Source organism: Rhinoderma darwinii, chromosome 12 (genome assembly GCF_050947455.1).
Source record: "Rhinoderma darwinii isolate aRhiDar2 chromosome 12, aRhiDar2.hap1, whole genome shotgun sequence".
Lineage (NCBI taxonomy): Eukaryota > Metazoa > Chordata > Amphibia > Anura > Rhinodermatidae > Rhinoderma > Rhinoderma darwinii.
In genome coordinates, this window is record NC_134698.1 from 54,585,479 (window position 1) to 54,609,367 (window position 23,889).

Sequence of the window (23,889 nt, forward strand, 5' to 3'; positions counted from 1 at the left end):
GGAGAGGGGATTTAAATAATTAAAAGCTTTCACTGCCCTATTTGTAAGAAAGATACGGGAGCATGATCACCATGACAAGTCAACACAACAGATGAAAGTCGCATGAGGTGCATCTGCTGATGGGTCTGAAGGACATCTCTGAGCGAATGGAAATTCTATGGAGCTTTTGCAACTTCTTATCAAAGTGCTCCCGCTATTAGGGTATTTATGTCAGATATTTATGGTGTATCCCATAAATGGCCCAGATCTGGGACCCTCACCTAGGTCAAGAATTGTGGTCTCCTGACCACCGTTCTGACTGGTGAGGCGGCTGCAGCATTCGGATGGTGAATGCATTAAGAGGTGGCTGCACGTGGCTCGCTCCATTCACTTCTATGGGAGTTACAAAAAGCAAACCGGCTTGGCTATTTCCACAACTCTTAGTACAAAATCGAGAGAGCCGTGCACGTGCGCTGCCATCTCTCTCTATTCGTTCTCCCCTTGCATTCGGGACCCACATCTATCAGACATTAATGGTGTATATACAAAGGATATGCAATAAATATCTAAGATTGGAATAACTCTTTAAAGGGAGAGATTCTGATAACCAACTCAAAGTGGCTCCAAAGTTCTTCTGTAAAGGGTTGTCCACCCCTTTCTCAAACATTTCATTGCCTGTAAACTCCTTGATAATATGATTGGACTTAAAGGGGTTTTCCCATAGTCAATATCACCTATCCATAGATTGGTGGGGGTCGGACTGCTGGGACCACACTGATCACGAAAACAGGCTTACCTTGCCGTTCCTGGGAGCCCCATAGGAATGGAGCAGTAGTGTGCATGCTCATCCACCACTCCATTCATTTCTATGGGGGTGTCGATGATGGTGCTGCGCAGCTCCATAGGAATTAATGGAGCGGCGATCGAGCATTTGCACTACCGCTCCATTCCTATACAGCTCCCAGGAGCGGCAAGGTGATCACATTCTCATTATTGGTGGGGGGCCTACAGGATGGGTGATAAATATTGATTTATGTGGAAACTTTTTTAACTACATTGTTTTGTCACCAGATATATCTGTTAACTATGGCATCTATTTCTTGATGTCCTATTAATGTTGAGGTGCATTCGTGCATATTTTAATCGGAGGTCCACAGGGAACGGTTCACTTTGTTAAGCAACCCCCCACTCTCTGCCTATCAGGATTGGCAGTCCAAAGATGACTGTTTAGTGGATACAATAGCACCCACAAGATTACGGTTATTAGGGCAACTACCAGACGCCCTAGTTTGAAGAGATTTGTCTGGTGACCGATTTCTCCTAAACCCTTTGGAGACCCTGCCATTTAACAAAAAATTTTCGTATGCGTTTTTCTGTCGACTCTTTCAAAAAGACATTTTCCATCAGCTTAGCTGTATGTGGGCTTGTTTTTTGCGGGATGACTTGTAGTTTTTAATAGTACCACATAATGTACTGGGAAACTAATTTAAAAAAAAATGCTATGTGGGGTGGAATGGGAAAAAATGCAATACCTTAGTTTTTAGGGGTTTTCTTTTTACCACGTTCACTGGTAATTTTATATACGGTAGTTGCTTTTTCATGGTGTACTATTTTTGCGTAGCTTTTTTTTTTTTTTTTTTTTTTTTTTTTTTGCCATATTCTGAGCGTGTGTGGCATTTTTTTTTCCTATCGATGGAGCAATGCGAGAGCTTGTTTTTTGCGGGGCAAGCTGTAGTTTTTTATTTTTTTTTATTTTTTTTTTTCACTTCTTCTTTCATATTTTTGTTTATGGAAAGAGTTGACCAAAAAATAGCAATGGTTGTATTGTGATTATTTTTCCTTGCGGCGCGCCCCCCCCCCCACTGGTAAAAATAGTGTGACATTTTACTAGACTGTTACTGACCCTGCAATACCAATTCTGTTTTATATACAACGTGACTGTACGTCCGGTGTCGCTAAGGGTTGGAATCTTGTTCATTCCTTATAAGCATTATTATTCAGGATATAATGACATGGGACAGGTGGGAAACTGCCACATCCAACCGAGTCTACAATGTTCCTGTTTATGAAGCAAACTACTTTTTGCATTGAACTTGTTCTTGTGTTTCAGAGCGAGAAGCTGTTACTTTATGATACAGTTCAAAGTGAATTAGAAGAGAAAATTCGAAGACTGGAGGAAGACCGTCACAGTATTGATATTACCTCAGGTAATGAACCTTATTAGGGCTCATTTTCGGTGTATCCAGTGTCGCAGAATTACTGGTACGGCCCCTTTCACGCCAGATTTTAGAATTCTGTGGAAAGTTACTGGATGCAAAAATGACTCAAGCTCCTTTTTCTGACCTGTTGAACAGGATCCAGGCTGATCGTGTGTGGGTTTTTTTTTTTGTTTTTTTTTTAAATTATACACAATACAAGTCAGGGGCAACAGGGTAGGCCTCCTGTTATGTTTTTAAATATACTTTTTTTTTTTTTCTAATCATGAAAAAAAATCCTATCTTTCATCAAAACGCAAAATAAAGTCGTGTGAACAGAGCCTGGTTGCCATTTAATACAGCGAGGGTTTATTTGAAAATATAGGAAGCTAGTGTAGCTAAACGTTTGACAAACTTATGTCATAGTGTCATGTCAGAAGTTTGGATTGGTGGGGGTCCGAGCACTGAGACCCCCCACCAATTGCTAAAACTAAGCTGAAGCGCTCGTTACTTTTTAACGGTGTTTATCGTGTGGTATAAAGGACATGTTAACTTTACTGTTGGTATGATGATGTGTTTTTCTTTTTTAAAAGCCATTAACCCCTTAATGACCTCAAACTTATTAGTACGTTGTCATTAAGTACTTAAAACTTATAGGTACGTTGTGTTGCTGGTGCGGGCTCAGAAGCTGGGCCCGCAACATTGGCGGCGGGTGTCCTCTACAGATTTCCCCGCAACAAATAAGCCCTCACACAGCTCCATTGGAGAAAAAATAAACTAAGTTCTGGCTCTCAGAATATGGTGACACAATGTGCAGAGCGTTCCAAAAGCGGATAAGATCGGGCACCACTTATCAGTGCGACACTGGCAACTTCTTTGCGGATTATTTATTTACCCCCTTATTATGCCCTGATGTTCTCCGCACAGCTTACATATGCACCCACATTATAAACTGAAATACCAGATAAAACCCTGAGTACAATTTTTGCCAATCAAAATCCGCTCTCCAAAAGCCAAATGGCGCTCCCTCTCTTCTGAACCCTACAGCGTGCCCAAACAGCAGTTTATGTCCACATATATGGGATCAGTATACGCAGGAGAACCTGCTTAACAGTTTGATGTATTTGTCTTCAGTGGCACAAGCTGGGCACAACATATTATGCATTAAAGTGGCATATCAGTGGAAAATTGCAATTTTCACTCTGCACCATCTGCGGCGCATTAATTTCTAATTGAAAAGCACCTTTGGGCTCAAAATGCTCACTATACCTCTTAATATGCCCTAAGGGGTTTAATTTCCAAAATAGGGGTCACTACTTGGGGTTTGTCTCACTATTTGACCTTAGAGCCATGCAATTGCGGGCCAATGCTGTGAAAATCACCAGCGCATGTTGCTCTTCACTTCTGAGCCCAGTCATATGTCCAGGAAAATGATAAATGCCTTGAGGGGTGTAGTTTACAAAATGGGGTCACTTCTAAGGGGATTTTCACTGTACTCTGGTACCTCAGGGTTTGGCAAATGCGACATGGCACCCAAAAAACAATCCAGCAAACTCTGCATGCCAAAGAGCGCTCCTGCCTTTCTGAACCCTGCAGTGTGTCCAAACAGCAGTTTATAACCACATGTGGGGTATTGCCGTAATCGGGAGAAATTGCTTATCAAATCTTGGGGTGCTTTTTCTCCTGTGTTTTGTAGAAATTGAAAATTAGTTTTATTGGAAAAAAATTGATTTTAATTTTTACGGCCCAATTCCAGTAATTCAGCAAAAAAAACAAAAACCTGTGGGGTTAAAATACTCACTATACCTCTTGATAAATTCCTTGAGGGCTGTAGTTTGCCAAATTGTGTCTTTTTTTTGTTGGTGTTTCCACTGTTTTGACACCAAGACCTCTTCAAATCTGACATGGTATCTAAAATATATTCTAATAAGGAGGCCCAAATTCCACTAGGTGCTCCATTGCTACTTGGCTGAAGCACAGGCCTTAGAACACTAGGGCCACGTGTGGGATATTTCTAAAAACTGCAGAATCTGGGCAATAAAGATCTAGTTTCATTTCTTGGGTAAAACCTTCTGTATAACAGAAAAAAAAAATATTTATACAGATATTCTGCAAAAAAAAAAAAAATTCTAAATTTCACCTCCACTTTGCTTTAATTCCCGTGAAACGCCTAAAGAATTAAGAAACTTTCTAAATGCTGTTTAGAATAGGTTGTGGGGTGCAGTTTCTAAAATGGGGTATTTTTATAAGCGGCTTCTAATATATAAGGCCCTCAAAGCCACAGAACTGAACTGGTCCATAAAGAAAAAAGGCTTTTGAAATTTTCTTAAATTTAGAAATTGCTGCTAAAGTTCTAAGCCTTGTAACGTCCTAGAAAAATAAAAGAATGTTTAACCCCTTAGTGACCAGCCTATTTTAGGCCTTAATGACCAAGCTATTTTATTCGTTTTTCTATAGCCGCATTCAAAGAGCTATAACGTTCTTATTTTTTCGTCTACATAGCTGTATGAGGACTTGTTTTTTGCGGGATTAGTTGTGCTTTTTAATGGCACCATTTTTGGGTACATATAATTTTTATATTAACTTTTATTAACCTTTTTGGGGGGGATTATAAAAAAAACCTGAAATTCCGCCATTGTTCTATGCGTTTTTAAATTGACGCCGTTCACTGTGCGACGTAATTAACATGTTACCTTTATTCTATGGGTCGGTACGATTACGGCGATACCACATATGTAGAGGTTTTTTTATGTTTTACGACTTTTGCACAATAAAAACACTTTTGAACTAAAATTATTTGCTTTTGCATCGTCGCTTTCCAAGAGCCGTAATTTTTTTATTTTTCCATCCATGTAGTGATTTTTTGGGCTTGTTTTCTGCGGGACAAGACGTAGTTTTGAATGGTACTGTTTTGGGGTGCGTGGGACTTATTGATTCATTTTTATTATGACTTTTTTGGGGAGCAATGGAAAAAAATTGCAATTTCGCCATGGTTTTTTGCGTTTTTTTTTTTACGGTGTTCACTTTGCGGTTTAAATTACATATTAACTTTATTAATGGAGTCATTACGGTCGCGGCGATACCACATGTGTACTTTTTTTTTTTTTTTTTTTATACTTTTACTAAATAACACCACTTTTTATGGAAAAAAATGGTTTTATTTATTTTTTTACTGTACTTTTTATTAATAATATTTATTTCACTTTGATTACTGATTTTATTAGTCCCACTAGGGGACTTTACTGTGCGATATTCCGATCGCTGCTATAATGCTCTGGTATACTTCGTATACCATTGCATTATTGCCGGTCAGTGTAAATCTGACAGACAATCTGTTAGGACGTGCCTCCGGTGCGTCCTAACAGGAATATGTCCAGGGCAGACCTGGGGGCTTTTATCAGGCCCCCGGCTGCCATGACACCCCATCGGAGACCCGCGATTTCATTCGCGGGCCGCCGATGGGTGACAGAGGGAGCGCACTCCCTCTGTAAACAAAGTTAAATGCCGCGGTCGCTATTGACGGCGGCATTTAACGGGTTAAACGGCCGCGATCGAAGTAAACTTCGATCGCGGGCTTTGGAGCAGGAGCCCAGCTGTCATCAGACAGTAGAGCCCCGGCTCCTGCCTGCAGGACTTAGACTAGGCTGACGTGAAAAGGCGTCAGCCTAGCCTAAAGCCTATTAGTGACCGACGTAAAAAGGCGTATTAGTGGTCACTAAGGGGTTAAAAAATGATGCAAATCTAAAGTAGACATATGGGAAATGTGAACTAGTAACTATCTTGTGTGGTATAACCGTCTGTTTTACAAGCAGATCTATTTAATTGTATCAAAATGCAGATTTTTTTCTAGATTTTGGTGTTCTTCACAAATAAACATTGAACATATCGACCAAATTTTACTACCAACTTAAAGTCCAATTTGTCACTAGAAAACCGTCTCCGAATCGCTGGAAAAAAATAAAAGCGCTCTAAAGTTATTACCACAGTGATTTATTCCCTAATGTCAGATTTGAGAAAAAAAAAAGATTTTTGTGTTGCGAGAATTTTTAATATTTTTTGTTCGATGGACCTGTATAATGTTTTTTTTTTTTTTTTTTTTTTTTTTGCTGGACAATCTGGTTTTTATAAGTACAATTTTGCAATACATGGGACTCTTTACTCACCCCTTTTTTTTTTTTTTTTTTTTTTTTTTTATTCAATTCATTTTTAGGCGATGTAACAAAAAAAATAATTCTGCCATTTGTCTTATTTGTTTTTTGTTGCTGCATTCACTGCACGGGATAAATGTATGTTTTTATCGTTCACGTCGTTGCGGACACGGTGATACCTGTGGCTTTAATTGAAGGGCTTTTCCCATCTGAGCCCATTCTGGAATATCTGCCTCTGGGACCTCCACCATAACTCCCCAAAAATATTTGGAGTCCTCCAAAACTAAATTTTTTTTTAATTTCAGTCACAAGTTTTACCACTACCAAAAAGCATGTTTATTTCAGTGTATGGTGCGGTAAAGCAGCGCTAGAAGAGAACAAGGATTAATATTTACCTTGAATGAGTCCTCATTTTCTATCCTGTTTTATTCTTAGAGTTGTGGAATGATGAATTGCAGTCTCGGCGGAAACGGAAGGACCCCTTCAGTCCGGATAAAAAGAAGAAACCTGTTGTTGTCTCTGATATCCTTTTTTAATAGAGATTTCGGAATCTATTTCCAGTTAGAATACAATAGATAATTCAATTTTTCTGTTTGCCTAAATACAGAAAAAGGAAACTTCAAACCTAGCAAATCGATACTTTCTAGTTATTCCCTTTACTTGGTGGTGGAGCTTTCAACTGCTGCACCCATATTGATGTGACAAATAAGTCCTATTAATGACCCTAAAGCGGTCATGAAGATGACTCCTGTCTGTATGTCCCATTAGGGTATATAGATGTAATAGAAGGGGGCTCCCTGCTTGGGTCCCTACTCTGAGACAGAACTGAGAGACCTGTCCTCTTAATGCACTACATGGAAGGCCCTTCATCTGAATAGCTGCGATGTAATCCTACTTTTTTCCAGCAGCGGCTAATGTCTAGCAAGACCTGGGCTTCGAGAAGGCAGACGGTGGCTTTCACTTAAAGGGAGTTGTCTTTGTGAGATTTAGGGAATTCCGCAGCATTTACAGTAGCAGCAAAGTGGATGAGATTTCGAAAATCCCATGCCCACGCTGCGGGGAAAATACACAGGGAAAACGTTACGTTGACGTGCGGTGCAGAATTTATAACCGCAGCATGTCAATTTATGCTGGGTTTTTAGTTTTTCTGTTGTGGGTTTTCCCCCAAAGAATTCAATGGGGTTGCAATTCCCACAGCAAATCGCCAAGTGCTTGCGACTTTTGCGGCAGACTTTTGAAAAAATCGCAACTCATACTTACCCAGAACTCCCTGCTTGTTCCTCCAGTCCAGCCACCTAGGATGACGTTTCATCCCATGTGAACGCTGCAGCGTCATCCAGGGAGGATGGAACGGACGGCAAAAAGAGGGCAAGTATGAACGTTTTTTTTTTGTTTTTTTTTTCCTAAACTGCTTTCCGCAGCGGAAAGTGGTCGCTAGCCGGCAGCACCGCTTGTGTAAACCGGGAGATGTGCTGCCAACCAGATGCAAATGTATGGGGGCCAATGGTCGTAGTAACGATCATTCGTACTCGTACTAACAATCGTTGCTCGTTTGGAGCAAACAAGCTCCTGAGCGACCAGCTGTATTATTGACCTGTGTTTGTTGGAAAGGTGGTAAACGTGGGCAAATCTGTCGTTGTATTACCACCTTATAGCTACACATTGATATCTCTCCACTGAAATCCGCTTTTGGATCAGTTGGTTCTCTTCATTATCTCCGCTGATGTGACTCTATTGACATTAAAGTGTATTATGGGTAAAGCGTTTTCAAAGTTCTTCTATGACTATTTGAAGGGGTTGGCCACTTTAAGAAAAATATCAGCAATGCATTTTAAACAGTATTTTTGGTGAATTTGCTATCTTACTTTATTTGCAGTTTACCTGGGGTCATAAGCCGCACACTCGTGTTATGACCGCTGTATCTACCTTGGGGCCGTAGCTCTTGTCCATAATATGGCCGAGGATGGAGGAGCGCGTTACTGCATCCTTTATTATAACGCCGAGCGTCCCGGAAAATAGTGCAATATGTTACAATGGAGGATGCAGTGACATGTCTAGTCCCGTGTTTCTCTATCCTCGTACAAATTATGGACAGCAGCCATAAGTAAGATAGCGCTGTCATAGCAAAGGGCGTGGCTTATGACCCTGGGAAAAAGGCGCGGAACTGCTAATCAAGTCAAATAATTCATTTACCAAAAACACTGTTTAGCATTCCCTGCTGATAAGTGGCCAACCCCCTTTGTTTGTTCTCCTCCGTCTTTAGTGACTTGTTGTCTTTGTAATAGGCTCTTATGCGTGACTCCTGTTCCAGCTTCAGGGCTCGTGCATACAGGAGTTTTTACATCTCTGAACCTTCTAGTTGTTGATAGCCCTAATACAGCGCCCATAGAAGTCCATGTGACCAGATCGTATCTCCGTACGCCCCTGACTTCATTTACAGGCATACAGAGATTCTCGGTTTTAGACAAAAATTGGCATTCTCAATCATTTGCCGTAATATATTCTCCCCCTAGAATCATTGCTTCGGATTACAGAGGCACCAGAAGTCCCTACACGGAGACCCATGTGCATGAAGCCTTAGTTTGATGACCGAAGTGCCCCAGCTCAGCAAAACGTAAACTTTCAAAGCCTAAAATAACTGGCTACTAATATAATTAACATTTGGGTCATTTCTGGTAGATGTTGCTGCAGATATATAGCGGCAGTATAGAAGTAGAGTTGCAGTTGTAACAGGGCAATCTGTCAGATGTCGGACCTCTGTGTCCCAATTCTATACGTCTATGAAGATCGTGACACTGATTGTCCGCCACTACCTAGCAGCCAGTATATAATATACAGTAGATACATAAAGGTGTATATGTGAGCACCTCCGAGCTGAGGGCAGGGAGGTCTGTTTAAACAAATGATGCCATCTAAGGAAACAAGTTGCTGCTTTTAATACCTGAAGTGCAGCACAGAAGTTTATTAGATTTAATAGTAAGATCTGCCAGATTGTTCTTTCACTCCTTCAGCTAGTACAGCAGTCCTGATTTCTGGGGGGAGGTGGTGGGGAGGGGGACTGCCGAAACCACACTGAAATGCATGCAGAAAAAAAAAAAGTCCCCGTCCCCCTCACAAGAGATTTATTTTTCTCCACATATCTGCTTGTCTTTGTTTCCATAGCTTGGTAATCACTTAATCGTCCAAAATATATGGCTGTCGGTGGTCAGACCTTCACTGAAAATAGCCTCCCTAGGAATTTGGCATAATGTCCATTCACTGCCATAATAACCAATTATCTTATTATTCTAGTAAAGCCTTTAAAACTGTGCATTTACATGCTCTTTCCCTACTGTGAATGAAGCCTGCCCACGCCAGCAGATTAAGTACTTTTGTGTATGATTATGTATCGGCGTAGAACGTTTAAAGCTGAACTACTTCTTCCGTTTTTTTTTTTTTTTTTTTTTTTGATAATTAACCGTGGAGTCCTGACTCGCATGGCATCTTTTCGGTTATAAATGTGTACGCTACCAAAAATAAAGTATGGAAGTAGAAGGGTTGTTTGCACAGTAAGCAGCAGATATTTGCCAAACACTAGATTTGTCTGCAAAAAAGAAAGGGGGCTTTTCATCTTTGTCTTTGTGGAAAGAGATGACCTTGGGTATATCTGCTGCCACTAGGAGGCAGACACGAAGTGAAGTGGTAGCTCCTAATACCAGGCTATAACCCATCGGCAAACCCCGAGCTAATCCGTTTGAGTTTAGTGTCTGTAGGAGGTAGACCCACCTCTTTGGCAGGTCCCTCTACTCTGTTTCTTTTTGTGTTTTTTTTTCCCTCATTTCCCCCCCCCTGGTTGGGAATACAGGGTTGACTTGATCACCCTGTTACCCAAATTACAAGGAGGGACGACTCTGCAGCCTAATCTCACTGATTGCCCTATTTGTAAAATAAAAGGAAGCACAGCTCTTACTCCTCAGTGACCCCATGGTTGCTGGGTAACAGACTGTTCCAGACAGCTTTTTCGCTTTCTAAGTGGAGGTGCCCTGAAGGGATAACTCTGCTGGACTCCTGGGAGCTAAGCGCCAGGATTCCTCAAGATGAGGTGAGCCTTCAGACTAATTTTGACACCTTGTCCTACTTTGGTTGGAACGTAAACTGTACCAAGTTCTAACTGACACCTTGGCAACATCTGATTTTTACTGAGCATGTGTTTCAACACTGTCCAGGCCAAAGTTCTCCTTCTGCTAGACAAGCTCCTCTCCATGCAACAGGCTATTCAGTCTCTCCGGGGGCACTCTCCAGTGTGATTCCACCACTGTATGAGGATTTGAGCTATATGGTCTCTTCCATTGAGGAGATTCCCGTTGCCTGGTTTTATACTTGTTCCACCTAGCGAGGATGGCTCATTGAAGGGGCCAAGTCAATGGATTATCTAGTCCGGCTCGTACTGAGCCGCTCCTTCCTGTTTCAGTAACTAGTTTTTGTGGTAGGCATCAGTCTCTTCAGGTGTGGAGGGGTCTTCTGATACCTAACTGTTCAAGGTGTGTGGTCCTGTCTGGAGTCCGCCCTCCCTATTCGAGTCCTGGAGCTCTGAGCCATCTGTCGCACATTAATACAATGGATCCACCTTCTGTCCAGCCACTCTGTCCCAGTTTAGCGGGCAGTCATTTATCTAGACCACCAAGGCGGGACCAGCAGCGATGTGGCAATGTCCGAGGCAACCAGCATCCTGACATGGGCAGAGACTCACGTTCTGGCTCTCTCAGCAGTCCATATTCCGGGAGCGGACAACTGGATTGCTGGCTTCCTCAGCCAAGCATAGATAGACCCAAAGGAGTTGGCCGTTTCATCCTGAAGTCTTCAGGGAAGTTTGCTTCAGGTAAAGTCATCTGGATGTGTACCTCATGTCCTCCAGATTTTAATATCTCGCTTCATATCTCGGGCTCGAGATCCTCAAGCGTTTGCGGTGAACGCACTGGTCATTCCGTGACATCCGTTCGAGCTCCCCCACATCTACTCTCCTCTCCAACTTTTGGCTCGGATCCTCCTTTTTTTTTCTTTTCTTCCTTCAAGAAGGCCTGGGTTTTGGCCTTAGCTCTTTCAAAGTTCAGGTGCCCGCTCTTCCTATTCTCTTCCAACAACTGTTGGCAGCAAAGGTGTCGTCCCCCTTCCCCCCCCCCCCCCTACAGTCCTCTTCTCTATGGGACCTTAAATTATGCAGGATGTTACAATTTTTTAGTAGGGGTTTGAAATTAAATCATCAAAAAAAACTTGTACTTGCCTATCCTTACCCCAGTCCATTCAGCCGTGTGAACATACCCTAAACCTGTTGCTATATGCCCTCCATTCTTCTGCCCTTCCCACCCTAGGAAACAGTCTCTCCACAATTTGCTTAGACTTTCCTTTTTATCTTTCCGGAGGATCCTAGGCAGTGTCTGGTGGCATATAAGGCCACCATACCCTGCTGTACTCCTTCTTTTTTTTTTTTTTTTTTTCTCACCAATGGGTAAAGTCTCCCTTCTGAATTACTGCTCATTCCCCTAGAGCGGTGGGCGCTTGGTGGGCAGTTTAAAGGGGTTTCCCCATAAACCATCCACAGTATAGGTGATAAATAATTCTCATCTGTAGGACTCCAACCGCTGGGACACGAGAATGGACTAACCTGGTCCCTGTGCGCCCCATATGAATGGAGTGATACTGCACATTCTTGACTACTGTTGCTTTTATTTCTATGGGGCTGCCGAGTGCAGTCTCCGGCAGCCCCATAGAAAGGGAATGGAGCGGTGGCAGAGCATGCGCGGTACCGCTACATTCATATGGGGTGCACAGGGGCTGCCAGGTAAACCGGTTCCCGGGACAAGATATTTATCACCTATCCTGTGGTTAAGCATATGGCTTCTGCCATACAAGGCCACTACATGGTCTCCCCTTCACACCTTCTTAGTTCTTTAGGATGCAAAGCTTTGCCTCACCTGATGTTCTCTTGGTTACAGGGTATTGCAGGAGGTGGTACTCCTGTTAAATTGTACATTATTCTGAACATTTTCATATCAAGTTATTGAGCTTTCATCCTGCTCTGACCTTCATGACCTGGAATTATAAATTTATCAGGTTAGGGCGTTCCTTATAGCAGGTTATCTTGCTTTCTAAAGTTACCTAGCAAGGGCTTATATTGGGTTAAATCTGGCAAGCTTTGGCCTTTTGAAGCAGGATGAAAAAACTTAAAGAAACACTCCAGTGTATTCCCCCCCCCCCACACACACAAGGTTTTAATATGTGGTGATATGGAGTGTAATGTTGTGTATCAACTTACCTGGTGCTGTAGATCACAGGATGCTGGGATTGGGGGGGAGGGGGGTGTAAAAAAATGCATCGGAGTACGTTTAATGCTAATGGCCACGACAACCCAAATTCCTGACATAAAGCCACGTGGGATGTCTGAGGCAGAACTAACTCAGGAGCAGGATTATTTTTGGTATGAACAATTATTTGTGACATTGCTCTGTAGGCACTGCCTTTGCAGTGGCATTGTTATAGTTTCACTGTTGTGTGGCTAGAAAAGCTATGGCAGACATTACTGTATGGGCACTGCTGTGTGCGTGGCACTGCTTTGGCAGACATTACTGTATAGGCACTGCTGTGTATGGGCCTTGTTGGCATTGCCATGTGGGCTGCTCTGTGGCATAGTTTACTAGCACTCAAGGGGTACACTTGGAGGTAAAACCAGGGTATTTAGGAAGTTGTAAGGGCAGCCTGAAAAACTGTAATTAGTGTGTGCTGATACGTGACCTAGGTAAATTAGAGGTGTTTTAATACTGAAATACTGTAATTATTTCCCTCCTTTACTTGGATTGTAAGATCCCGCTTGTTTTTAATTAACCGGAGAAGATGACCTTTATTAGTAGCCCTGCTTTTTAAAAAGCCGAGCAGTCTTTTTGCGGGCAGTGTAGGAGGTGGGCACTTCAGCATGTTATCGGCTTATATGCCCACACACATCCATCTTTAGTGCTTTGTTGAGCTAGGTCAGTTATTTGTTTCCTCGCTTCTGAAACCATTTAGTATAGAATATGGAAACCTGTCTTATAAGGGGGCTGCTCCGTGATGTCCGGATTCTATTCTCTGCTGGGTGAGGACAATGTAGATAGTGGTTTCCTGCAAGCTGCATTCTGCCTATGGAGCAGTAAATCCTGGTTGTTCTATGCAGAACAGCTGCTGGATTTCACTTTCCAATGAAAAGGATCTCATCTGATGCAGAAAATAATGCGAAAATGTCTTGCCTATCCTCATAAAAAGCACATTTACATGCACATCAAAACCGCAGAAACTGCACGTTTAATATTGCGTTTTAAAATCCGCACCACAGGTCAATTTACATGCGGAAAAATTTAGCAAGGTGTAGATGAGATTACTTGTAATCTCATTCACTGTGCTGTTACTGTATTCCACTGCAGGAATTCCGCACGGCAAATCCACACGTAATATTTTCAGGTCATTACAAGGATTGTGTTCCTGCCTTTACCAGTGAAATAAGAGGTGTATGTCCTTGTATAATCCTGGCCGTATCCTTAACGCGCTCACGTCCATATATTGTTTACATGTTACAAGACCTGGATATACTTGAAGACTGGACCACTATTCGAAAGGTAGGCTTTGCTCTTGTCACAAAATTTTGAGCTTTCTTATTGTTTTTCCCGCAGATTGTAAAGACAAATTATTTCATAGTCACTGGGGAGGTTTACTAAGCGATGCCTCGACAGTGTTTGGTGTTTTAGTAAAGTCGGTGTGGTTGAAGGGATTTGTGGAATGATCCAAACTTATTCATTATGTGCACTATTATATCAGTCATGATGGGGTGCAAGGAAGAGAAGTGTCTAATGCAGGGGTCTGCAACATGTGGTGCCAAAGCCGGCACATGGGGCACACTTCCCTCTCCCGGTGTCCAGCCCCGTTGTGTGCCTGGCAGCGCTGAACACAGAGAGCAGTGCTTCATTGTGTTTGTTGCTACTGAACACTTGGCAAGCACACAATGTATCACTGCTCTCTCACCCGGTATTCAGCATTGCCAAGCGCATAACGCCGCTCTCTCCTGGTGATCAGCGCCGCAAGGATGGAGTCTCCGATATCCCCCCCCCCCCATATATGCACCACAGATAAATCACCTTTCCAAGGAAAATCCGGTAAAAGGGTCACATTGAAGTGTAAGTTTAACTAATAAAATTGGTTTGTCACATACATGGTAACAGTTTGTCTTCTATTACTTCATCTTTTTTTAAATTTGTCTTTAATTGGCACGCCATACAAAAAAGTTTGCCTACCCCCGATCTAGCGTGTAGCAAGTTGTGACAAATTTACCTTCTCGTGTGCCTTTTTGATAACATTGGTTACATTTTTTCTTTTTCACCATCTTGTAGTACTACGATAAATCTCATCCACTGATTGTGAAGAGTCCTGAGCTGTACTTTTCTTCAAGATTCTACTTTACCGCTCAAGCAGTCACAGTTCACAAACTAGTCCTTCATTTGGAAGACACTTCTTCTCCAAGTCACACCATGTGGTAAAGCATAGGACGCAGAAGTCGGCTGTGCTTTCTAGTTCCACCGTCGGCGAAACCATAACTTCCGGGCCTGCTGTTTTAAGAAATAGCTGAAAGAGTAGCACGACATGCGCCAGGTAAAAGAGCTTTAATAACACTCACAATATGGAAGGTGTAACTATATCACACCTCGCAGGTTAACTGCCCAAACCTTGGTTTCACCCTGTTGGCTTATTCCAAATGTAGGACTAGATTGTGAACCTTGATTTTTGCATCAAAGGGGGGGTGATCCGACCTTCCTACTCTTTACCTGCTCCGCTCATTTATTTCAATGGTGTACTTTTTCTTTCAACCTCTATTGAGCCACGTCTTTCACAAATATACCAACGTTACTCATTTGATTTCAGATCCACCCTAAACACTCGGCAAAATTAACGTTGTTCTCTATCTGTTTTTGTATCAGGCCATGGCAACGTTGGGTCCTCATCGTGTAAAACCGGAAGGTAAGTTATGAACAAAGAGCTGACTGATATATCATATTTTTATTTTTTTTAATAGTCCGACAAGCATATCTATTGCTGAGTGTAAAGGAAAATGTACGTATTTATCAAAAAACCAGATCATGTAATGAAACAATGTAACGTTTACCACAGGAGACCTATTGCCACACGGTGCATCCAGGCATGCAGCACCTGATATGCAAAGGACTGACACACAATCTGGTAAGTAGTTGTTTGCTACACTACATCATTGTACAGACCGTCAGTGAATTCTTCGCTCTATGGACGTATTTACCGTGGGCTGTAGAAATGCAACAAGCACATTGCATGGGAATATATGCAGATTTTGTTTGTGGTTCTTCCACCATCCACCCCTGCAACAATTTATTTAATGTAGCAGTTCAAAGAAATCATCTTGGAACACCTCTAGGAGAAGCTGCGATCATGGTACCGTATTTTTACTATTTCCCCAAATAGGGTCAATGCGAGAAATCTCCCCAAATAGGATGTATGTAAAAAAATGTGGGTGCAAGCACCCATAGTGAATGCCCCCATCTGCATAACCCCTTATTTTTAACTTTCTTTGATTATCTAGTAAAAGTGTAATGGCTGCACCACAGCACAAACCAGGGGCATGAATTATTTTTTATTTTTTTTGTGTGTTTTAGGTTGTTAGACTTCTTAGACTGGATTCACACAGGACGGAAATGCTGCAGATTTTCAGCAACGTTTGTTGTTGTGGATTTCACCCTTTCTACATTGAAAAGGCTGAAATCTGCAGTGAACATCCAGAACAGAATGAGCGTGCTGTGAATCTGAAAATCTGCACCATGGTCTGATTTCCGTCCGGAAAATGTTCAGCAGCATGTGGAGGAGATTTGTTTCAATCCTGTGTGAATCCAACCTTAGGCCCCCATGACCGTTTGTTTTATGTTAATGTGCTATTAAAGAATCGCACACGGACCTATTAATTACTAATGACCCTGTGCGCACCATCGTGGTTTCCACTGATCTGTGGGACAGCTGCAAAATTCAGAGCCGCTGCTATTCCTGTCTGTTTGAGTCTTGCTCTCGCCCATTTAAGTCAAACCAATGAAACATATGGATGCGGAGGACATACTGATAACACACGGACCGCAAAAAACGGACACGATCTAATGTTTATGGGCACCAAATTACAAACGGTCGTGTGCATGTAGCCTTACAGAGACATCGTATTGTGGTTCGGGAAGAACTTCTGCTAGAAGTGGTTCACGTGCTTCGAGGAGGCAAACACATCATAAATGACGCAAAAATTTTGTTGTGAAGGTTATTACGGCCGCGCCGATACTGAATGTGTATATTTTATGTATTGAGACTTCTTTTAATGTTTATTGCAAAAAAGGTGTATGTGTATTTTATTTAATTTAACATTACTTTGTTTTTACTTTTATTTTTAAACTTTAATGTACTGGCATATATCTATATACTGATAGTAATGTACCGGTATATATCTATATGCCAGTACATTATCCTGTGTACGGATAGTACACAGGCAGTTGTTAGGGCATACTTGGTTATGTCCTAACAGGAAATATGGTAGGACAGCCCTGGGGCCTTCAATGGACCCTGGGCTGTCTGCCCATATATGGTATGTCCCTCAATCGTGCCACAGGGATTCCCGTGATGCGATCCAAGGGGCATCCTCCCCCCTCCCTACTCACTTCCTCTTGAATGCTGCGTTCAGCTTTGATCGCAGCATTCAGGGGAATACCGGCAGAGATGAGAGGTTTCTCTGATCTCCGCCATTATAGAGTGGGACTGCGGCTGTGTAATACAGCCATTGCCCCGCTCCTGACATTAGGTGCGCGCGCGGTCAGCCTGAGGTGATGCGGCCGGCGCTGCACTAATGAGCGGCGGTTCAGGCACGGAGGACAGAACATGAGGGTGTTTTGCAGTGCGCCCGCCATGTTCTGTCTTCAGTGCCGCCGCTCATTTGTGCAGTGCTGGCCGCATCGCATCATCCTGACCCCGCGCACTTGTCAGTACTCGGGTGCGGGGCAATGGCTGTATTACACAGCCACAGTCCCGCTCTCATACAGTCATGTGTTACTATACTGAGCTGTGCAGCCGCACAGCTCCGTATCGAAATACATAAAATAACGGTATCGAACCATTTGGGGATGCAAAGTATTGAAACCGTATCAAAGTTTCGATACATCGTGCATCCCTAGTCCATAACAACCATTCAAAACAAAAAATTTTAATTTTCTAACCTGTAATGGATGCGAATGAGAGCTAGAATTTATTTTTTATTTTTTTTCCCACCTTTGAAGACCAACGGCTATCTTCTTATAGCAGGGGGAGGAACTGCTGGTAGCTCAAATACGAGTTACAAGCCGTTTTGTCATATAAAAGGTAAGAACGTTGGTGTCCACAAGGCTCTCTAAAGGCTTGTATCCCACTGTTCGCTCTCCGCATCCCTACTATTGGCATCGCTGACTCTCTTGAGCTGCCCCCAGACTGCATATGAAGTACTGGAGGAGGGCTGATGGCCATGGTCACAGGTTGAGCATCACTACCTTTATATGTTGGTAATGTGCCATGTGGGTGGGCACCAATTATCAAAAAGGAAACCTATAGCGCTAAATCTGGTTATTATTCACATTTAATATTATTATTGGTAGTATTAAAGTCTACCTTTTATTTTTGTGCTCTTTAATGTATGTAATCTAGAAGTGCATTGTACGATCACTGCAGTGTTTTTTGTTTTTTTTGTTTTTTTTCGGGGGTTTTGCTTTTGCCCCCCACAGTTATGGTGAAGATGGAAAAGCACCAGCACGGTGCGCGGACAGAAGAGGGTCGTTTGCATTACAATGGTGAATGGTATGGTCGAGGGCAGACCATCTGCATTGAAAAGAAAGACGAATACCCAACCAGGTAGTAATCCAGAGAAGTAATATCTTAATATAAAGCTCCATCTTTGATTCACATTGACTATGTAGACATATGGGAAATCTTACCTCTTTTTCATATTCCTAAAATGACCTGTTAGCTCATTTTGGAAGCAATCATGGAGTTGGCACGCACCCCCCCCCTCTGAAACCGGATTCACATGTAACGTATTTTTACCCCACTGATTCGATCTCGGTGAATCTACTGCAAAATATTATAATATATCAACTCCACATTCAAATTTGCATGTAAAACATGCGGATATGCTGCAGTTTCGTAGCGTAAGAATGCACCACGTTTGAATCCAGCCCTAGTGTGCAGAACACTGGTGTATAATAAATCCAGATCTTGCACATTTTACGTTTTCTCAGTGTTGTGAACCTGCCCAAAGTGGGAGCCAATGCAAGATACTATAGATAGGAGTGTATAGGCCTTATACATTCAACTCCACGTTCTGCAACATTTGACTCTGGAATACTACAGGTTCCAGCATGCCTTATAACTGCTCACAGCAGCTGGAGAGCTGCACTTTCCATACCTCTCAAGCAACTGTAAGTCAACACACAAACCATTCCCAAACAAATCCCTACAAAGCAAATAAATAATGCACGTCCGCATGTATTGAATAGGTATTAATGGCTTCCAAGTGAATTACCTGGCAGCTCCAGAGATACTGCGTGCAGTGGATTTATTCCTTTCACGGAAGTCCATGTAATATGCAGCTTACTGCTTTAGAAAAAAGGATAAGCCGATATACATTTGATTGCAGATCCACTGATAGACCCAGAATGCCTCAGTCTAACAATTTTTTTTTTTTATTATTTTTTTTCATATTAATAAAACAATTATGAGTTGTGCTGCTTTTGTATTTATTTCTTTAAAGGGGTTGTCTGGGTTAGAAAACCTATTCAGGACCACCATCAATTAGCCGGAGAAAAACTAATCTCTCGCTCTGGAGGAACCGGCGTATCTGTGTATTACATGGATGGCCAATTGATTTTATTGGTCACCTGTAACGCTTAAAGTGTAGCTAAACGGTTGACAAACTTCTGACATGTCATAGTGACATGTCAGAAGTTTGGATTGGTGGGGGTCTGAGCACGGAGACCCTCACCAATCACTAGAACGAAGCAGCTGAAGCGCTCAGCCGCTTCGTGTCGTTTCGGCCTTTTCCGGAAAGCCGATGTAGCGGAGTACGGGCTCATAGACTTTATATGGAGTCCGTACACCGATACATTTATTTCCGGAAAAAGCCGAACAGACACGAAGCGGCTGAGTGCTCACCCGAGCACATCAGCTGCTTCATTCTAGAGATTGGTGGGGGTCTCAGTGCTCGGACCCCCACCAATCCAAACTTCTGACATGTCACTATGACATGTTAGAAGTTTGTCAAACGTTTAGCTACACTTTAATTTCTCCGGTGGCATTGCAGGTGAATTGAGCACTTGCTTCCATGTTCACCTGCAGATTGCAGCTGATCTTTGGGGGCCACAGCAGCAGTACAATATGTGATCAGCTTATTTTCAGTGGACCCTTTTAACAAAAAGGGGCTGTAAAAAAAGCAGACAACCCTTTTTTAAATTGGGGTATCGCACCCACTACATCAGTGTTAATAAAATGTCATGTTCCTCTCTACTGATTGTCTAGGGGGCATCGCGTAACTAGCTTCACGGCACTGTTCTTGCCAGGGCGCACCGTCTCCTGCAGACCCCAGTTAGAAGTGTTGAGCTTATTTTTTAATCAATGTTTGCCCTCCCCAAATCCTACCATGTGTAACCGGTTTGTCCTTTTTTCTCTTCTCTTGTAGCGCTGTCATCACGACAATAAACAGTGATGAGGTTTGGTTTAAGAGGCCAGATGGCAGCAAGTCTAAGCTGTACATTTCACAGCTGCAAAAAGGGAAATACAGTATCAAGCACCTCTGACTGGAGCCGGGGTCTCCACTTAGCCGATACAAGAATTTTTAGGACTGAAACGATGCCAAGTCATAGGAAGTTTATTGTTCCTTATATGAAGTATATTCGGGACTGTGCATCTGAGCTTGTGATGTAATTCATGACTGTGTATCTGTGTGTACAGTTCTGTGTGTACATTGTCAGGATAATCATTCATGGGGATAAAAGATACGCAAATACCTCCAGAACTCACGAAGAGGTGTACAGACGAGCTGTGCCCGCATTCTCATCCCTGAGGGTGCCTAAGGTAAACCGTTGTATTTGGTTCCACAATATGAAATGATGGAAAAGGAGAAGGCCGTGGAAGAATTGCTGTGCCAAAGCAAGTAGGGATGCAGTATTAAACACAACTTAAGATTACATTTATTATATATGCATTTATTTACTTCAAGCATGAGTTGAACTTTGGCTTTTTAATTTAAGGATCTCTTGAGAGAACGATGAGCACTGTTATATGACAAATGAATGGCTCGAAGCTCAATACACACATTATAATGCGTTCTGTTTAAAGAACCATCAAAAGTCCTTCACGCTTTTTTTTTTTTGTTTTTTGTTTTCTCTATTCATAGGTGTGCAGCTACCATTCAAGTGAAGTATCCTATAGTTCTATAGACGTCTCAATTAATTCTTGAAATCCCCTCTTATTAATATACTGAATGTTCTGCGCAGTAAATCTGCTGGGGTGAAAGTGTTTGCTGAACATCTATTCAATCTGTAAGGCTTTTCAATGTAAGAAGGAGAATCAATTGAAATTTCCAAGGGAACCAGGTTCTTCCAGTTGGGGACCAATAATTCTATTACTTTTGCTTTGACAGATGAAAATGAAATCTATGATGGGTGGGGATCATGGCGCTTGGCTGTATAAGGACAGATTGATCAGCAATGATCTGTCTGTTTTCAGGTCTAGACCATGAGATGAATTTTCTATGTATGGTGCCTTTACAGAGGTGCGGGTGTTCAAAATCAATTTGGACCAATCGTCGAAATTAATATATCAGAGCTGCAAAATATAATGGCCCGGCCGGAGCAAGCTGTGACCTTGCTTGTATCGAATACTGTCTTCATTATCCTGATCCCTGTATATGGTACAATTCTATGCTGTTTGTTTGTGGCAAAAATCTATTTGCGGGTATTAGTTTGTGCATTTTATGTTATGTCCATTTTATATCTATGGCTGCTTTCAGAATTCTTCTGGTTATCCTTAGAAAGAGACTGTTGGGCTATGTTCACGTGGTGGATTCCGCCGCAAAACTCCTCCCATTCATTTTATTAGGAGGCTAATGCTTTTTCCCGCTAGCCGTTTTTTGTTTTTTTTTTGTTGTTGTTCACCTAACGGACAAAAGATGTGTCCTGCCCGATCTTCTGCCCAAACCTCCCCCTGAATTGAATGTGAGTAGAGATCTTCCTGCTGACAGCAGGAATAATTCTTCGGCGGATGTTGCGGCGGGACCCGCCATCAAAATCCGCCATGTGAACGTAGCATATGGGTGCAGTCGCAATCAGCAGGCTTTGTTGCAGAAGTTTCTGCGACTAAAAATCTGTTTGATTCATCTGAATAGAACTTGCAGAATTCCATGTACCTCCTGCAGAAACAACCACATTCAGATAAATGGAACTGAAATTTCTGCATCAAAATCTGCCGCGTGTGACTGCACCCGAAATCAATGTTCACACGTAGCGTAAATACTGTGGATTTCTTTGTGAAAATTCTGCAGCTTTGTGCAACAAATTGACATACTGCGGATAAAAATCCATACAGCAAGTCCATTTCCACTCCGTTTTTTTTTTTGTAGCATGTGAATGAGTGTTGTTGAAATCTCAACCACTTTGCTGCTGTGGAATCTCCGGGTGGGAATATGGCTGTGTTTACGCAACCATCTTTCCTAGTGTTTTTTTTATTTTTAACGGCAATTCATAGGCCCACATTTACTAATGCTACTTAGTTAGACAGCGTAAACTTACACCAGGCAGGCACCAAATGCGCCAAATTTATCACAGTGGTCCATGCTGCATGATCATTTCGTTGCCTCTTGCTTGACCTTTTTTTTTTTAAATTTCCTCTTTTATGCCACTTTTGATTTGTCGTCTTTTGCGTCAGAATTTTTCACCAGATTTTTGGTGCATTTAAAACTAGATGCAAACTTAAAAATTGCATTAATTTTGTACCAAAATTTGGCGCATTTCTCGACACCGTTGTAAATGCCTCATAGTCGGCACTCTGACACATCTAGTTACAAGTCAGAAAATTAGTGTCATGGCTTCATTTTTCTAAGAGCTTAGTCTTCATTTTGCTGCCTGACGTGTGACCTAACTGTTTGCTCTCATACGAAATTCAGCAGATCCGCTCTCTCATACATCAATGGGAACGGATCCTAGTACCAAGGAGTACGGAAACATCCCCAATCGCTTCCTATGTGAATGTTTCAAGATCCATTCCCAATTCTGAGGAATAAAAGCGTATGAGAAAGTGGATCTCCAGAAAACTATGTGAAGTCATATACATATATATATATATATATATATATATATCTCTAAACTTACTACATTTTATTTAGATTTAAACCATTACGATGTAAAGATGAATTTTTCCTTTTATATTTGCTGATAACCAGTGTATGCAATGTCACTTTTTTTATTTTGTTTACATACCACAAAGACTGACCATACCGTAAAAGTGTTCGATATTCCACAGAGATTTACTTGTTTGTGTGCTGCCGTTTCTTGAATATCTCTTCTAAGTGAGCAGTAGAGGACTGGCATGGAGGGACATTTCAGATTTTGGCTAGTCCTCATATATGGGATCTTGAGACTCTCTTGCCTTTGACAACAAACATTACATGAAGGGATTAATTGTTGGCCGACACGTGTATGTTCTGCTGTTGGCTTGATGGTTTTAGAAGCTAATAAATTTCTTGAGGTCATTGGGCAAATAATAACTGAAGGTCTCTATTAATGTTTAGTGAAACGTCGTTGCTGTACTTTGTCATTATTCTTTACAAATTTGGAAGAAATGGGTTTCAATTTTGCCAATTTAGTAAACTAGGAGTATTTTGATGGTTCTGTGTAACTTTGCACATTGCTAGGCTTTGCCAGTGCTCCTTTCTACTTCAATTACAGTTTTTAGACCAGCAGTCCCAACACCGCTCAAATCAAATGAGTCCAAACTTCAGTATCTTTATAGCGGCTGGAGTTGTGTTTTCTTGTTACAGAACGCCAAAGCCCCTGCTAAGGCTTATTTATTATAGATCCCGTACAACTCCTATTATAAATCTGTCTTCAATAAACTCCCCCTAGTGGTAGCTTAGTGCAATCAGAATTTTATCATTATGGCTGTGTGAAGGGAAACCAATGATTTGAAGCTCTCAAACAGAAACTGATCTCTGACCCCTATTCAAAGTATATTTGGAAATTAAGTGTAATATAAATAAATCCAAAATTCTAATAGAAATATTTAAAAGCAACACTATACAGTACAGGCACCATACGGACTGACTAGAATCATATATTTTTTTAATTCAAAATATATATACTCTCGCAAGCCAGTTTCAAGAAAAAGCTATGATATGCTTTTTACCCTGGTGCCAAGTTTTTAGTAATGCTATGACATCCCTGGTGCCACAAGTGATCAACAGTACTGGCTGTTAAAAGCTGGGGATTCACGTGAAC

At 41.9% G+C, this 23,889-nt stretch overlaps 1 protein-coding gene across 1 annotated transcript in view; it reads left to right on the forward strand.

Annotated features, from left to right (window-relative positions):
• Window positions 1-21,676, forward strand: part of BRMS1L (BRMS1 like transcriptional repressor) — a 39,197-nt gene extending 17,521 nt beyond the window's left edge. The window contains exons 5-11 of the mRNA XM_075844757.1: window positions 2,090-2,186; window positions 6,758-6,844; window positions 13,880-13,944; window positions 15,298-15,337; window positions 15,488-15,556; window positions 18,127-18,253; window positions 20,076-21,676. Coding sequence (XP_075700872.1) covers window positions 2,090-2,186; window positions 6,758-6,844; window positions 13,880-13,944; window positions 15,298-15,337; window positions 15,488-15,556; window positions 18,127-18,253; window positions 20,076-20,193 — 603 coding nt within the window. The 3' untranslated portion in view covers window positions 20,194-21,676. The remainder of the gene's footprint in view (window positions 1-2,089; window positions 2,187-6,757; window positions 6,845-13,879; window positions 13,945-15,297; window positions 15,338-15,487; window positions 15,557-18,126; window positions 18,254-20,075) is intronic.
• Window positions 21,677-23,889: the final 2,213 nt, after the last annotated feature.